Below are 17,583 nucleotides of genomic sequence, written 5' to 3' on the forward strand. Positions count from 1 at the left end.
CCACTATTATCTCTAAATAAACTTCTTCCTCTCAACGGGCTTCCCCTGAGTCTCTCTCCCATGACTGTGCAGTTGCCTACAGAGTCTTGGAGATGTCGTGTGCTGGAAAAGGGTGCCATTGCTTATGACTGGGTGTGGCTGGGCAATGCATGCCGGGCACAATCTCTGACAATTGTACAGACTATAGAATCTCCCCTGTGGCATACGTATTGTATCCACACTGGGGTGAGGATGGAAGTGATGAAAGCAGCTATGAGGCTGACGATCAATTGGTGGAGAGGCAAGATATTAAACAGAGAGGGGAGGCCTCAAGGTTTTAGTCTGAACAGTGCTACAGAGAGGCATAAAGAGTAGGTATGGAGTAAGCTTACTGAGGAAAGAGAAGTCAAAAGTTCAAGTTTGGAAATTTGGAAGTTTGAGACATTTATCAGTATCAAAGGAGAGAAGCTAAACACCCAAAGAGTTAACTGTAGTCAGGGTAGCATAAATGAATGAGGTTAAAAAGTCAAAAGCAATGTACATTCAAATAACGCTCGATATTTAAAGAAAGATTTTCCTTCTGATATCTCATCTATTAAAGCAAGCGGAGGAAAGATTGTGGTTCTGAAGTATGAACTTATGTCTGTCACAAATGACTTTGGCCTTTATAGACATCTGAATCAACGATGCTCAAAGCAGAAACTGAATTACCTAGAACATACTCAACAAAAAAAGTCACCAAAGTGCAATGATTCACTAGAGCCCGTATCAATGCACTCTTTAGTATTCTCAGGTACTAAAGTGTTTCCCGCCTGGAACACGACATCCTTGAAAACAGAGGCCATTCAGGTTTGACTACCTTGCAATTCTTAATTCTATACTTCATCAGCAGCGGCTTTCATATGTCTGAGGTACTGAACAGTTTATGGAAAGGGAATCGCAGACGCCATCCAGTCAGCTCTTGAAGAACAGCAGACTTGAGGGCTAGCCTGCAGGCTGGTGGCAAGATGAGCATCCGGTGGTTTACCAAGGTCTACCACGGGAGGGTAAGTAGAATCCCGGTGTTGAATATGGCTTGACAGAAAGCCCAAGGTGAAAGGCCACCATAAAATCGGGCCTTTTCACACGTCAGACTCAGTCCTGGCTGTAAACACCTGGAGCTAACAAGCTACCTTTTGAAGTGTGGCTGGGAAGACTGGGAAAGAACCTTGGGATCAAAAACAGCTGCGCAGGAAGCTGGAGGTTAAAGGGCACACTGCTCTTGCGGAGTCTGGTTCCCAGCACCAGTGTTAGCAGCACACAGTAACCTTTACCCCCAGGGGATCGGAGGCCATTTTTGACCTCCCCAGACACCTACCCTCATGTGCACATTATTCCCCTCTCCCCCATATACGCGTAATTTTAAAAAAAAAATCTTAAAAAACAAAGCAACAGCCGGGAATATGGGACTGGCTTCTTCTCATGGAACGTTGCTGCTTCCGAGCTGGGCTCCAGTGCCTCCGGCTTGCCTGGGCTAGGATGTTTGAACACCTTTTTAGTCAACAGCAAATGACTAGTGATCACATGCTATTTTTAAAGTCATATGCAAATTTCTCACAATTACTAAAAAACAAACAACAGTCCTTCCTCCTTCTTCTTGGCTGCCCTGGGATACCTTTCCCAAATCCTACTTCTTCAAGGAAAATATCCACACTGCCCATTCTAAGCATGTTGAAGATACAAAGTGTGAGGTGGACTGTGTCCTATTATGTCACTGAGCTACCAGTGCCTGTGGGTTACACATCAGTCTCCTGAAAGAAACTAGGCAGTAAGGAATGATGAGTCAAGGCAATGATCTTGGACCTGTGGAATGAAAGGCATGAAGGGTATCGTCTGAGGGCAAGAGTCATGGCAGAGTATCCCGGGTTCACGGAGAAAGAAGGAAAGAGTGGGGAATGAGGAAAATGAAGATTACTTTGTCTTCTGTGGTCTCTCAATGCTGGAGGGGACAGCATTTGTCTCAACCCAGTGCCTGGCTGCAGCAGACAGACTGAAGCTACGTCTACGGATGTTTCACCAGCCTCTCGAGATGAGGCTGAGCACCCACGCAGAATCTCTAGCTAGGAAGCATGACGGAGCTCTTACAATCTATGTCCACGGAGCTCAAGAGAGGAGTCGTACTCACCCCCAGGTGCTACCCTCGACAGCCATACCTGTTTCAGCATGGACTTGAAAACCATGTAGCGGAGTCGCTTGGTGAGGATCTCTCCAGCTTTGCCGAAGGAGAAGCCCTAAGAGGAACAAGGACACGTTACATGGAAGACTGGTCAGGGACTCAGGCAGCAATTACACAGCAGGAAGGGGGACCGATGTTATTGTGGTGGGGATATAGGATACACGCAGTCGCAAGGCCTCAGTTCCTGGGGTGGCTGTATTGTTGTGACCCTAGACTACAGGGCCAGGCATGTAGCTGCAGTGGGGAGAGGCCTAGCAGAGGCCGGTGTTTGAGTGACAGGGTGTCCAGAGGTGTACTACAAACGCATTGATGTGCCTCACCCACTCCATCCCAATCCCAGCCAGCCCTTCCCAGCTCCTCGGTCGTTCAATCAGCTAGAAAGAAGGACCGCTCGAAACAAGCTGTGTGGTGGTTTGAATAGCTACGGTCCCCATAAACTCATGTGTCATGGGGGGTGGCACTATTAGGAGGTGTGACCGTGTTGGAGGAAGCGTGTCACTGTGGGGGCGGGCTCTGAGGTCTCTGATGTTCAAGCTCCGCCAAGTGTGGATCACAGTCTCCTTGCTGCCTGTGGACCAAGATATAGAGATCTCGGCTCCTCCAGCATCATGTCTGCATGCCCCCATGCTTCCCGCTGTGGTGAAAATGGCACTTAACCTCTGAAACTGTAAGCCAGCCCCAAATAAATGTTTGTTTGTTTGTTTGTTTGTTTTTATAAGAGTTGCCTCAGTCATGGTGTCTCTTCACAGCAATAGAAACCTAACCAAGACAAGCTGTAAGCATAAATTATTATTTAATTGGAACATTTGTGAGACAAAAGATGCACTGTTAATGGCTGCCCAAGAACCTAAGGTGAAATCTGGAAAAAGAATGTATAGTCACCCATCCATAAGGGAGGAACTGAGAAAGCCAAACTTTGGTATCAAAACAGATTGAGGAAGGTGGCTCTTCAAGAGGAAGCCTTTTGGATTCCATCTCCCCATCCTTCCGTACAGTTCAATGTCTAGAGGAGGGACTGTAAGCAGGAAAGAACAGTAAGATACGAGTGTGCTGCTATGCCAGGCCACATCTGGGAAGGAATGACAGCCAAGCCCTCGACACAATGCCTGGGGGGTGCAAAGGACTTGGAAGCAGCAATATTCCCCTTTTCACGTGAAACTGGAAATGGCAACCTATAGATGAGAAACAGAAAAGCAGCATGGGAAAGGTTGTATAATTGCAACCCTGTAACCTCCTGTGGTGTCAGAGAAATGGATGAGGGCAGCCATGTATCCCTTTGTGCCTCTCAAGTTGCACTCTGGGTGTTACTGAAAGAAAGGGAGGAAAAACGTGCTGAGGAAACAAGTCAAGATGGAAAAGGAAAAGAGGGACTATGTAAGTAAAGGCCAGATGGGGCCACAAACAGGTTTCTGCTGTTGGACCAAATGGCGTGTACACGAAAGATCTTTCTCATTTCGAATTTGCTAGACTAAATGGGCTACTACCCGCCTGCAGGAGTTAGTTATTTTTGCCAACAGCTACCTTCTGTTACATGGTGGGCTTGTACACATACAATCTCATAGCCCTAGAACCATCATGCTTAAAACCAAGCTGGGAGTTGGAATAGTTGACAGGTCTCCAGAGGTCACAGCCCAGCAGGGGCTTATCAGGGTCTATACGATGGAATGTGAACTCCTGAGTAAGAAAGGACTCAGGCTGATTCTCTGGTCCTCACTGAGGTTCCTGCCTGATTCTCAGATGAGCACCTGGGCATTCCATTCTTTCCAGCATGGATTTGAAATCCACTGATGTCCAGGGATCCACTGGCTGTTTCTCAGACTGAGTCACGGGAGACTCAGCTTCCCCAACACAGCCAGGGTGTGAGGGAATGGCTTTCACTCTTTATGCTTTGCTAGTCCAACTGCCAAAGTAAGAGTGACCATCTCCAAGCTGCCTCCCTCCCAATCTCTTACCCACTCCACACAGAGCAACCGAAACTTCTCTGAACACATGTGAGTCTCTTGCAGGTAAGCCATGTCTATTTATTCTAGCAAGATGGAGTTCTACAACCTTTTAAGCATTTAGTCAAGTAACTGTTTTATTCCCTTTTTTCATCTCCAACAGTGTTCAGGAACTGTGTCTTGTCTACAAAAATATTAATACATGTCTAGAATATAACTAGGAGCTGGAGAGATGGCTCAGTAGTTAAGAGCACTAGCTGCTCTTCCAGAGAACCCTAGTTCCATTCCTGATGGTGGTTCATAACCATCTGTAACTCCAGTTTCGGCGGACTGATCTCCCTCTTCTGGCTTCCGCTGGCAACAGGCATGCACATGGTACACAGGCATGCATGCAATCAAAACACTCATCACATAAAATAAAATTCTAAATTAACGCCCAGAATGTATTAAAGAAATGTATTCAAAGTTTCAGCTACAGTATTTCATGTGGGTAATCACTGACTCACTGGGTAGGAGGTTATTTCATAATGCCTCTCATAGATATGGGCTTGCTCACTTGCTCACATTTCTTTTAATCATCATGAGGTAAAACTTCCCATATTTTGGAGAAAGGAAGTTCAGGCAAAAACAGATAAAATGACTAATTTTCCCATAAACACATAATTGGCCATGTGTGCAAATGACAGAAAGATATAGGTCTAACCCCAGCGTCTACACTGCTTATAATTGGAATCATATGATGTTCAAGTAGCAAAACCCATGCTAAGGATGGGTCTTAAGTGGTTCTTCTTCTTCTTCTTCATGATTGGCTTTTTGTTGGTACAATGTCCTTTTGGAATGTATACACCTTACTCTTGGTCATTCAAATGCTGATTTCTCTTCCCCACTCTCTGGCTTCAATCCGGACATTGTATTGTGATATTTATTCTAAGCATCATCTGTCTCAACTTTGTGTAAACATGCCAAAATAAAGCAACTAGCCACAATGTTGAACAAGAAAAAGGAAGCAGGGGAGAGGGGAGGAGCCAGTGGACAGGAAAAGAGTGGGAGGCAAAAGGGCGAGGGCAGAGCTAGGAAAGCAGAGCTGGAGGGAGAGATCTTGGAATGACATGGAGAGATGGACTGGACCTAATATATCACTAAAAGCAAGTATAGTGTGGGAAATCTAAATGTTAGTAAACTACGTGGACTTGGAGGTTTAGGATGGAGTAACTATTGCCCAGCATTGTGTTCTAGGTTAATTAAATAAATCCCAGTGTCTGTGTGGTGATTTGGGTATACAGCTGTTTAGGATTAGCAGCAGCTTTACCAAAGATATATCAATTGTAAATATTAATCATAAAATACAACAGCTTTTAATGCTTCTCCTATCATTGTAAGGGTTCTTTCTCTGCAGCAAGAGCATAGCAAATCTCAACTTTTTTTTAGTGTGATATATTTGCAAGTTCTTTTAGTTCCTTTTTCTTTCTTTCTTTTGTCCAAATATAGGAAGACATTTCTCAAAATACCAAATTGAACAGAAATACTTAGCTCCAAACTTATCCCCGGGGGCTCCCATTCTCATGTTTCCATCTTCATTCTAATCACTGCAGCAACTGAACATCCCCTTACTGTGGTTAGGTCAAGGGCTGTCTTTGGGAAAAGGGCGGAGAGGAGAAGGAAAGCAAGTAAGAGGAGGCAAAGCCACAGACCATTAGAGCCCAAGTAAAGAAGGAGGAATCACACACATAGGAAAATCACATACATGTTTGCAAATCTTCCAAAATGAATACAGAAAAAAATGTAGAAACTTACCTGAAAGAAGTATGTAACAAAAGAAACCATCCCCATGACCAGAAAAAGCAGTGAAAACAAGTTACAATTCTTCTGTTTGGTTTCAGGGTCATCATCCCCTGCAAAAACCTGTGACAAAATATTTGAGAGGTTCTTAGTTCTATCGCTGAGGAAGGCATTCTGCATGGAGCCCATTCCCCACATTCTCACAGTTTGGGGGACAAGACAGACTTTGTATACTGGAACAGGTTTAGCTTCTGGAATGCCGCCCTCCAAGGCATCTTGCACTCGGCTTTCCTTCAAAGGCGGTGGGGGTCTACCATTCATAGATTCACCCAATATTTTGGGGGAGGGGGTCGGGTTTCCATATAGATTCATGCATGCCACCTACTAGGGAATGGACTGTAATAAATCCTCTCCACTTGGAATCCTATCAAGAAACAATGCTGTTCAACAATTCTTTGTTTTATTCTGTGAAGATCTCAAAGTGTCCCAAGCTGTCTAGGCTATTTGGCACTGGGTAATCGGCCAAGAAGCTCATCTCTTAAAGAAAATGGAGACTCCCTCTTCTCAGCATTGTGAGAAGCCTTGTGAAATGTCTTCCACCCACATAGGCCTGTTGGCTGGTGTGTCATTTATTGTCAAGGGTACAGCTCCCTTGTCATCCAGCATCTGGTATTCTGGTTCTCTGGCAGCTCACTTAGCCAACTCTTTTATTCTTATTTCTTTGTGTTTCTCTACTAAATGGGCTCAGTAGGGTGTGTGTGTGTGTGTGTGTGTGTGTGTGTGTGTGTGTGTGTGTGTAAAACAATAATAATTATAAGAGAGGGAGTTTGAGAGGGGGTGGGAAGTATACACAGGAATTGGAGGGGGTTGAAGGAGATGAAAATGATGCAAATATAGTACTTTTATAAGGAATTCTCAAAAAAATGTAAATAAAACTATTAGGTTTCTTCTTACAAATGAGACTTTGATTTTCCCAACTTCAAACCATGTGAAGATTCATGGTTTTCTGGCTTATCGTCAATAGTATAAATGGACGCAATTCATTCACTTTTTATCAGTAAACACAAACAAATCTACACAAAATAGACACCAACACTTACCCCTACGATCCTTGAAAATACTATAGAAAACACTGGTTGCAGGCATCCATTTACAACAGCACAAAGTGCACCAACAACTAAATAAGGCCATTCAGTTATATTTAGCTTTAGGATCTGCCGAAAGGAAACTAGGGGCACGTCTTCCTCCTAAAAAACATACATTTCAACAAGATAGCTTACAAAACTGGTACTTTGGGGGCTAGAGAAAGGCTCAGCAGTTGAGGGCACTCCTACTGGTTTTCCAGAGGACCCATGTTCTAGTCCTAGCACCCAAAAGGCAATTCATAATTGTCTGTACCTCTAGTTCTAGGGGATTTAGGGGCACCATATATATGTGTATACAGACATATATATACACAGTCAAAATACTCAATACAGATACAAGTATTATTTAAAAATTGATGATTAAATTTGTCATCTATGGCTTCATCTATCCATATTATCATTAATGAATACAACACTATTCCTTATTAATTGGTAGTACTATTTATGAACCCAATTCTGACAAGTTTCATTAAAAAAAGAAAACAGAAACAAAAACAATGATGCTGTGATCAACACTCTTAGCCTAGGATTCAGAAGACAGGAATATTTACAATTAGGAACAAACAGCAAAGAAAATTCACTGGCACATCCAGCAGAGTCTCAATCTTTTTAAAAATTACTAAACTGCTCAAACATATAATAATCTGATTTTACTGACATCTGAGGTTATAAAGAATATGTGCTTCTGTCATAAACATACTCTTGGTGGGCTACGTGTTTATTTAAATATATTATGGCTGTACTCTAGCCCTCTCCATCTGTCCAGAATCTTTATGTATGTTAAGAGCACACAGGCATACAAGGAAGAGCTGCATACTACTTGATATAGTAGATAGAAAATGAGGGCTGACATGCTCATTGGTAAGGCGTCTAACTAGAATGGATGAGGCCCTAGCACCACAAAAACAAACAAACAAACAAAAAACACGTTTTTACTAATTCCTTAAAATGTAGCCAACATTTCTGACTTTAGAAATTCCTGACAATGATAGCTTATTATTGCCAGTTTTAGGGGATGATTCAGATAACCCAGGAGACAATTAAGATTTGGTTAACTGATGTGAGAGTACTTATAAAAAGGGAAAGGACTCAAACGCAAGCATTCATCATTCTCTGCTTCCTGACTATGATGTCATTGTCATCAACTACACCCTCAAACTGTGAGATACAATAAACCTTCCTCCCTGAAGTTGTTTCAGTAGTTATTTTTGTTACAGCAACAAGGGTAATACTAATATAGACCACTGCAGATTCTTTACACAAGTTAAACATTTAGAAAACTTCATATGAATTCTTATTTTTAAATTCTAAACTGACTATAAAATGTTATGATTTTGGTTTCTGAAATAACCTAGAAAACATGATAGAATGATTCTAAACAGTTATATCTCATTTTTCCGCCTATCCCAGCCCCAGCTAACCCAGCTAACAGAGTCACAAGGAATGGTGTGAGAGGATTTATAACTAAGACTACAGCCACATCCATACCAGGCCCTCTTTTCTCTCTTGGTCTTGCTGTCCTTGGATACTCCAGCAAGTTGATCTCCTTGTTAAAGTACATTTTGATTCTTCTGAAGTCAATTGAGTGTTATTAGTGTCACTTTGAGAATCACTTCCTGGTTCAATTTCATTTCCTTTAGTCTAAAACAAATAAGATAGACAGAGAAGTTGGCTAGGTACAGTTAAACAAGGGAAATAATTCACTCATGAGCATTAAGGAATAATGAAATGTTTCAAGTTATTATGGGAACAGAGGTTAAGCTGCTACGCTTTCTCCTATGATATTATTTGCAATTAAAACCAACCACAAAATGAAAAAGACTGCTACCAAATAAAATGGCTGTTACATAGTCATTGCTGTGCTGCTGTCAACTGAATACAAACCCAGGCACATCTAGGAAGAAGGAAGCTTAATTAAAATGACCCCTTAACACTGGCTTTTAAACAAGTCTGTGGGGTGTTTTCTTGATTTATCATTGAGGAGGGAGGGCCCATTGTGCGTGGTGCCATACCTGGGTAGGTGATCCTGGGCTGTATGAAAAAGGAGGCTGAGCAAGCCAGAGGGAGAAAGCCAGTAAGCAGCGCCCCTCCATGGTGTCTGCATCAGCTCCTGCCTTGAGTTTCTGGCCTGACTTCCCTGGGCAATGGACTGACTATAAGCTGTAGGATGACATATACCCTTTCCTCCCCAAGTTGTGACTGGTCATGGTATATTATCACAGCAACAGAAAGTTAAACAAAACTTTTCCCTCCACCTCTGGGACATTCAGCCAATTAAGTTTGCTTGAAACCGGTTATCAGCAATGGCGATGTGGTACTTTCCATAATGTGCGTCACATCTGTCATTTAAAAATTTCCTAGTAGTCACATTTGAAAATGGAAAAATAGATAAATGTCAATTTAATTATATATTTAATCTAACAAATCCAATCTATTATTGTTATGGTATGTTTTGCATTTTTTTTTTTTTTTTAATACTTGGCCTTCAGGATTCCAGTGTCATTTTGTACTTAAAATATTCCAGGGCTGGAGAGATGGCTCAGTGGTTAAGAGCACAGCCTTCTCTTCTGAGTTCAATTCCTAGCGACCACATGGTGGCTGACAGCCATCTCTACTGGGATGTGATGCCTTCTTTTGGCATACATGTGACCTATAGATTGAGCACACATATATGTAAAATAAATAAATAAATAAATAAATAATTTTTTAAAAAATTTTTTTCTAAAATCCAGATTAACCAATACTTCAACCGTCAGTAGCCAAATGTGGCTAGGAGCTACTACCACGGCTAGTTCATCTCAAAATCTTGTTAAACGTCAATTATCTCTTTTTAAGCTTTCCTCTTTCCTAGAAAAAGTAACATAGAACACTTGCCTGGTTCTGGATATCCAAGCACGTGTCATGCTTTTCAAGATAAGCAAATGAAATTTCTCTATAGCATCAAATAGCAGTACCATGTCACCACCAAGATAAAGTAGGACGCTTCTAGAGTTCGGCTGTACCTGTGCCAGGACAAGTTTGAAGTAAATGCCCTTCTCTCTCATGAGCTCATCATGATTTCCTTGCTCCACAATGACACCATCATCAAACCCAGCAATGATGTCAGCATTACGAACTGTAGACAAGCGATGAGCTATCACAATGGTGGTCCGGCCTTCTCTAGCCTGAGGAGAGAGGAATCTGGCTTCTGATACATGAACTGCTATATGTAAACTCAGTATTTCATTTTATGTTTACTAAAGGGCAGTGTTTCAACATTATAGAGCCAAGAAAACTCCAAAAAAATAGCCTATGGTTTCACTAATTTTCACTGTAGCCAAGAAACTACTCGTATCTGATAGTTGTGGGAAAGGAAAAATCAGTTTTTTTTTCAGTGGAGTAAAACTCAGTGCATTGATCACATAGTCAGAAAACATAAACTACATGGTTTTTGCTTGTTTGTCTGTTTTTACAGAGAGAAGAGAGGGAACATGAAGTCGGGTAGGTAGAAAGGTGAGGAAGGATCTGGGAGGAGTTGGGTTTGGGTAAAGAATACTACTTGGCAATTAAAAACAAGGAAATCATGAAATTTGCAGCAAAATGGTGGGATCTAGAAAAGATCATCCTGAGTGAGGTAACCCAGAAGCAGAGGGACACATATGATATATACTCACTTATAACTGGATATTAGCCACATAATATAGGATAAACATACTAAAGTCTATAGTCCTAAAGAAGCTAAACAACAAGGAGGACCCTAGGGAAGATGCTTAATCCTCAATCAGAAGGATTAACATCAGGATAAACCTCTGAAGTAGAAGACAAGGAACAGGATGGGAGCCTTCCACAGAGGGCCTCTGAAAGACTACCATCAGAGTATTGAAGGAGATGCTGAGACTCATAGCCAAACTTTGGGCAGAGTGTCAGAATCCTTATGAAAGAAGAGGGAGATAGAAAGACCTAGAGGGGACAAAAATTCCACAAGGAGAATAACAAAGCCAAAATACCTGGGCCTAGGGGGTCCTGTAGAGACCGATACTCCAACCAGTGACCATGCATGGAGAGGACCTAGAATCCCTACACAGGTGTAGCCCATAGGCTGCTCAATTTCCAAGTGGGTTACACAGTAAGGGGGGCAGGGGCTGTCTCTGACATGAACTCAGTGACTGGCTCTTTGACCACCTTCCCATGGTGGGGGGACACCCTTGCCAGGCCACAGAAGAAGCTGATGCAGTCTGCCCTGATGAGACCTGATAGTCTAGAGTCACATAGAAGGGGAGGAGGTCCTCCCCTATCAGGGGACTAAGGAAGGGGCTGGGAGTGGGAGAAGAGGAAGGGTGGGTGGAGGGAGCTGGGAGGAGACAAGGGAGGGGGCTACAGATGGGATACAAAGGGAATAAATTATAATAAATAAATAAATAAATAAATAAATAAATAAATAAATAAATAAATAAATGAATGAATAAATAAATAAAATAAATAAGATCAAAGCTGGGCGTAGTGGTACACACCTTTAATATCAGTACTTAGGAGGCAGTTATGTGGATCTCTGAGTTCAAGGTCAGCCTGGTCTGCAGAGCTAGTTCCAGGACAGCCAAAGCTACACAGAGAAACCATGTCTCAAAAACGAAACAAAACAGAACAATAACAATGGAGACCATGATCAAAATATTTTGTATAGACTTAAAGCAAATAGAAAATAAATAAAACTTTGTTTTGTTTGTTTTTAAGTAGCATGTTCCCAAGAGTCAGACACAGAAAGATACTAAGCCTCATAGACCAGCCAGTGTTGCCAGCCAAATCAGTGAGCTCCAGGTTTATGCCAAAAAATGAAAGGAGATCAATTAAGGAAGATACATGTACATACATGTTTACTTGCATATGCATATACACCTACACAGTCACTCACATGAAAAAAAAAATGGAATACTATTATTCTTGTAATTCAGACCTTTATAAGTACAGAGCTCACAGACCTTATCCAGAGCGGCCTGAACCACGGCTTCACTTTCTGTGTCCAAGGCTGACGTGGCCTCATCCAACAAAAGGATCTTGGGATTGCGGACCAGCGCACGCGCAATGGCGATTCTCTGTTTCTGTCCCCCACTGAGCTGCGTCCCTCTCTCGCCAACCAGGGTGTCAAATTTCTACAATTAAACAATCAGAAAACAGGAAAATAAAGCAAAGCAACAAACTGTCTCGGGTCACATTTCGACCCGGGATGTCCACCAAGATGATGCCCAAGAAATGCACACAGCTATCACATCAGGTAGGCGAGGGCTTAAGACCCACGGTAAGGGGAGTCCCCTGCGAAGGAAGCTATTCCAGCTAAGAGAAGTTTCCTGAGTTCACGTGAACCGCATCAGGCCAGCTCTACTCTCTGAGCCTGGGGTGAGAGCGGTCAGGTACGACTCACGTGGGGCAGCTTCATGATAAAGTCGTAGGCGTTGGCCTCCTTGACGGCTTTCTCAATCTCGTCCAAGGTCACGTCCTCCCGGCCGTAGCGGATGTTTTCAGCGATCGTGGTGGCAAACAGCACAGGTTCCTGGCTCACCACGCCAATGATTTCCCGCAGATACCTCACGTTGATGCTCCTGATGTCCTGCCCGTCGATACTGACCTGAAACAACATGTGTGGGTTTCACGCTTTAGGATCACGGAGCCAGAACGCTGGGCCCTGGCAACTGCTGCGGGCTGCGTGCCCTCTCACCGTGCCCTCTGTGGGGTCGTAGAGCCTCTGCAGCAGCTGGACAGTGGTGCTTTTCCCACAGCCGCTGTTGCCAACCAGGGCCACCGTCTGTCCGCTCTGCACCTTCAGGTTGAGGCCCTTCAAGATCTGCGAAGGCACGGGAAAAGTCAGCGTTAGTAGGACAATTCAAAGGACAGACTGACGGACATACATTCTATGAGCTGAATGCTGAATTCAATACTGGATTTAAATATATAAAATATATGTTGTTGTAAATATTTGGTGTTGAGCTAAACAATGTTATTTATTATTGGCCCTCTAATTATTTCAGCGGAATTATTTAACCCACTATCACAATTAATAGGACACAGACACCTGTGAAATGTTATAATTGCCTTTTTTTACCTTGGGCTGGGCAGATATTTTACCTACCCTGTCTCAATAACCTCACCATCTCTACCTCCCAAACCTCACCCAGTGCCATCTGCCTTTAACCTTTATCCTTATCTGGGCTACTTTCCATCCATAATCTTATAAATACTTGCTCAGATTTTTCATTTTGGTGTTTTCTCCATACACGCTATCCTTGGAGTCCTTCTCTTGGCCCATGTGAGTTCTTCTCCACGATAACCCATTGTGGCATCCTCCTTGCTCCTGTCTTCCTGTCTTCTTCCCCTGATTTTCCTGTTCCCAAAGCCTGGAAACATTAGCCACTCCGACCCCATTCTGTCCTGCCCAGGTTTTAGGCCTCTTTTTAAACTTAATTAATTAATTATTTTATTTATTACAATTTACTCACTTTGTATCCCATCTGTAGCCCCTCCCTTTTCCCCTCTCAATCCCTCCCTACCTCTCTCATCTCCTCCTATGCTCCTCCTTCAGTCCACTGATAGGAGAGGTCCTCCTCCCCTTTCATCTGATCCTAGCCTTTCAGGTCTCATCAGGACTGGCTCCATTGTCTTCCTCTGTGGCCTGGTAAGGCTGCTCCCCATAGGGCCAGCCACTGGGTTCATGTCAGAGACAGTCCCTGTTCCCCTTACTATGCAACCCATTTGGAGACTGAACTGCCATGGGCAACATCTGTGCAGGGGTTCTAGGTTATCTCCACGAATGGTCCTTGGTTGGACCAGTCTCAGAAAAAAACCCTGGGCCCAGATATTTTGGTTTTGTTTCTCTCCTTGTGGGACTCCTGTCCCCTCCAGGTCTTTCTATCTCCCCTTTCTTTCATAAAATTCCCTGCACTCTGCCCAAAGTTTGGCTACGAGTCCTAGCATCTGCTTTAATACCCTGCTGGGTAGAGTCTTTCAGAGGCCCTCCATGGTAGGCGCCTGTCCTGTTCCCTGTTTTCTCCCTCTTCTGATGTCCTCATTCAGAAAGGCAAACAAGATAGATGTGAGTTTTAGATCTTTAATCAACCAATCTGGTATAATGTCTTAGGCAGGTTTACACAGGAAGGGTGGGTATATCCAGGCAGTAACCGGATCTTGAGAGCCAGTAATTTGCATCAAAATACAAGCATCAGACCATCCCCCAACAATATGTGATTATTTCCTTTGTTTTAAAATTTCTAAAGAAGCATCTCTATCCAGCACATTACTGAATCATAGATCTATCGTTTATCACCATACCTTAACTTTACTTCGAGACGGGTAGCTGAAGTGAACATTTTTAAATTCTAAATTTCCCATTATACTGTCTGGTTTGTGTCCCTTTGTTGAGAAGCTGTCGATGCGTGGCTCCTAAGCAGAAAAATAATTTAGGAGATCACCAGGTTACAGTAAGTACTTTACAGTGACACTTTGTGGAGAGAGGATGTAATAATGAAACTGACTCAATCAGAAAACCCTTTTGAGTAGATGGATAAATGGACAGGTTAGACTTACATTATCAATTATCTTGAAGATTTCATAGGCTGCCCCTCTTGCATTTGCAAAGGCCTCTATGCTCGGAGCTAAATGTCCAATACTAAAATTCCCCAATAATACAGAGAAGAAGATCTGAGGAAGAGAGACCAAATCATGCATTACTTAGAGCATAAGCACAATTTTTCTCATGTTTTCTTTTGCTTCTAACACAACCAATTTCATTTCAAAGCAACAAGGATAACATAATAATATTAAGTACTGAAAATATTTTAAGTTTGTGACTAAGAGATTCAAGTTCAAATCCTGGTAATCAGCTATGCTGAACTTAACCTTAGACATATATAAAAGTATACTGTAGTCAACAAAAGTAAAATAGCTGTGATTCTTTGGTTAGAATGAAAAAAATCAGTGTGAATTTAAGTTTAAACACTTAATGTGCTTGGAATTTGGAATTAGTCTTATTTGTGCTTCATTACACAAGGGTATAATTTCTATACAATCATCATATTAAATCGAAAATTTTTATTTTTCTTCCAAAGGTTCAGCATTTTTACCTAGATATTCACAAGTCTAAAACGACCAGGTCTATACCTGGATTGGTACTGTACATCTTCAGAATATTCTCTTCAAGTCTTTGTCCTCCAAGTTGACCTGCTCTGTCTATGATGCATATGATGCTACTGCCTCTGCAAATGCTCTCTCGATTATGAAGCACACACATAAGGCATGACTCGGCGCCCCTACTTCATCTCCCTATGCTGTTTTCTTTTTGAAATCTAACAAATGGCTATTTGGGTTTTTGTTCTTTGTTTTATTCAAAACACTTTCCTCTTGTTCCTAAAGTCTTGGCTTTGCTCTATTGGAGCTTTAAGAGAACTGATTTCAGGACTCATTTCCTAGCCGTACAGGAACATGACTGTGGACTTCACAACAAGGCTGGAAGTTAGGGCACGTACTTCTGTCATGTCTGTTTGACAGAGGAGGCTTAGAAGAGAAACTAAGCTCTTAGAAGAGTTTAGGCAGTTGCTCTCAGATCACTCAGCTGGGAAAGTCCAGGTAGAATCTGAACACAGGGAGTCTGGAATAGAACCCTGCATGAGCTGTTCCGATGTTCCTGATCAGCAAACATCTGATACGTATCACTTCTCCAAAGCAGAGGATGTCCTTCAGGAGGAGAAGTGCTGCTGCTCAGGCTGATATACATGAAGCCCAGGTTCTATACTGAGCATATGGAAAACCAACCAAAAATGTTTCTCTACACCACACTAAGCAGGACACATTTCTTATTACAACCTAAGCTCTTAAATAAAACAAAACAAAACAACAACAACAACAAAACAAAAACAAAAAACAAACATGGCTGCTTAAAAATAAAAACTACCCTAGCAGCTGAAAATATGGCTGAGCAGTTAAAAACACACACTGCTCTTGCAAAGGACATGAGTTTGGTTCCCAACACCCATGTTGGGCTGTTCATAACCTCCATCTAAGAACTACCTGAAACTCTAGTCCTTCTGGCCTCCTGTGGCACCCCCCCCACACACACACACACATGCATATGACAAATACATACTTATACAGACACATAATTAGAAATAAAATAAAAATTTAAGCTACCTTAAAAACTGGTGAAGGGAGCAGTAAAGCCTGTTCCTAATCAAACAGCCTCATAAATGGTGTTAAATGAGATTAAAAAAATAAAGGCAATTATTGCTTCTGTATTACAAGTCTAAAATTTTAAAAATAATTTTTTAATTTTTATTTCATGTGCACTGGCATTTTGTTGGATCTCTTGGAACTGGAGCTACAGACAACTGTGAGCTGCCATGTGGGTGATAGGAAAAGAACCCTGGTCCCCTGTAAGAGCAGCCAGCACCCCCAACCAGTGAGCCATCTCTCTAGCCCCTACAAATCTAAATTTTGATGAAGAGAATTGTTTTCCAGACATGTGGTGCCCACCTATGGTTGCCAAAGTCAACAGCTAAGGCAGGAGAATCACCAGGATAGCCTGGACTACATAGTGAAGATGAGAAAATATAAAAAAGAAATTACATTAAATGATTCAAGAAAAGGTGGCCGTGGTCATGAACTCAACATGCTTGTGTTTGGGAAGAAAAAAAAAAAAAAAAGGAGCTGGCTATCACAGATTGAGCTTTGTTTATAAATTATTTAATTGTCTTCAAATGAAAGAAAACTGCCTTTACTTGTGCACAGTCCTCCAATGTGGGAAACCTCTAAGTAGAATATTCTGTTAAAAAGAGCAACGATTTACGTTTCTACAGATCTGTAAGATACATCAGCTGCCATGCAAAAGATTTTTACTATTCGTTTTTTATTTGAATAGTAAATCAGAAAATAAGAAAAGAAGGGAAATGAAGCGAAGAAAAAATAAGAGAATAAGATATAAGGGAGGCACTCGGTACAAGCTTGTCAAAATGAAACCACCCTGCTAAATGTAAGCTCATAGCAGACAGGTAGCTAATGCTAATGGTATTCAGGTTACAGGTCTGGGAATTATCTTTTTTGAAAACACTTCTTGTCTTCAGAGACTACATTTTTGCCAGACCATGCAACCAAGTTAATAATATGCCTTAAAATCATTTAAAACCATATAGTCACTCTGTTCCCCTACGGCATAGAGTTTAAGTGTAACTTGCTGTTAAGAAAGCAAAGTAACCAACCTGGCCATGCCTTGGACTTCAGACATGCTGAGCTTTTACAACCTCTGCTAAAGGCATAGGTTTAACCTTAAACAATAAACTTTTCCATATTTCAGAAGAATTATATAGGTGTGTGTGTTTTGGTAATAACTTGCTAAAATACAAACAATGAGTTGAAAGCAACTTTGAAGGAAACGAGTATCCGCAGTAAATGTTGGAAACAACACGTGGGTCTAGGTTTATCATGTCTGCCTGCTATTTGAGGTCAGTAAAATAGCATCTTTCCTTGTGAACCTCTATTCAATTTTTCAGTGAAAAAGAATCCCCTCATT

At 41.9% G+C, this 17,583-nt stretch overlaps 1 protein-coding gene across 2 annotated transcripts in view; it reads right to left on the minus strand.

Annotated features, from left to right (window-relative positions):
• LOC129680858 (ATP-dependent translocase ABCB1) overlaps nt 1-17,583 on the minus strand; it is a 64,376-nt gene that overhangs the window by 27,448 nt on the left and 19,345 nt on the right. Inside the window, exons 10-19 of one of the 2 annotated variants that reach the window (XM_055612668.1) lie at nt 14,610-14,723; nt 14,355-14,465; nt 12,748-12,873; nt 12,454-12,657; nt 12,014-12,184; nt 10,061-10,222; nt 8,547-8,699; nt 7,014-7,160; nt 5,929-6,036; nt 2,172-2,249 (exon numbers count right to left, since the gene is read on the minus strand). In XM_055612668.1, coding sequence (XP_055468643.1) covers nt 2,172-2,249; nt 5,929-6,036; nt 7,014-7,160; nt 8,547-8,699; nt 10,061-10,222; nt 12,014-12,184; nt 12,454-12,657; nt 12,748-12,873; nt 14,355-14,465; nt 14,610-14,723 — 1,374 coding nt within the window. The other variant, XM_055612667.1, reaches the window with a different exon arrangement.

This window comes from Psammomys obesus, unplaced genomic scaffold, assembly GCF_907164565.1.
Source record: "Psammomys obesus unplaced genomic scaffold, mPsaObe1.curated_primary_1811, whole genome shotgun sequence".
Taxonomy (NCBI): Eukaryota; Metazoa; Chordata; class Mammalia; order Rodentia; family Muridae; genus Psammomys; species Psammomys obesus.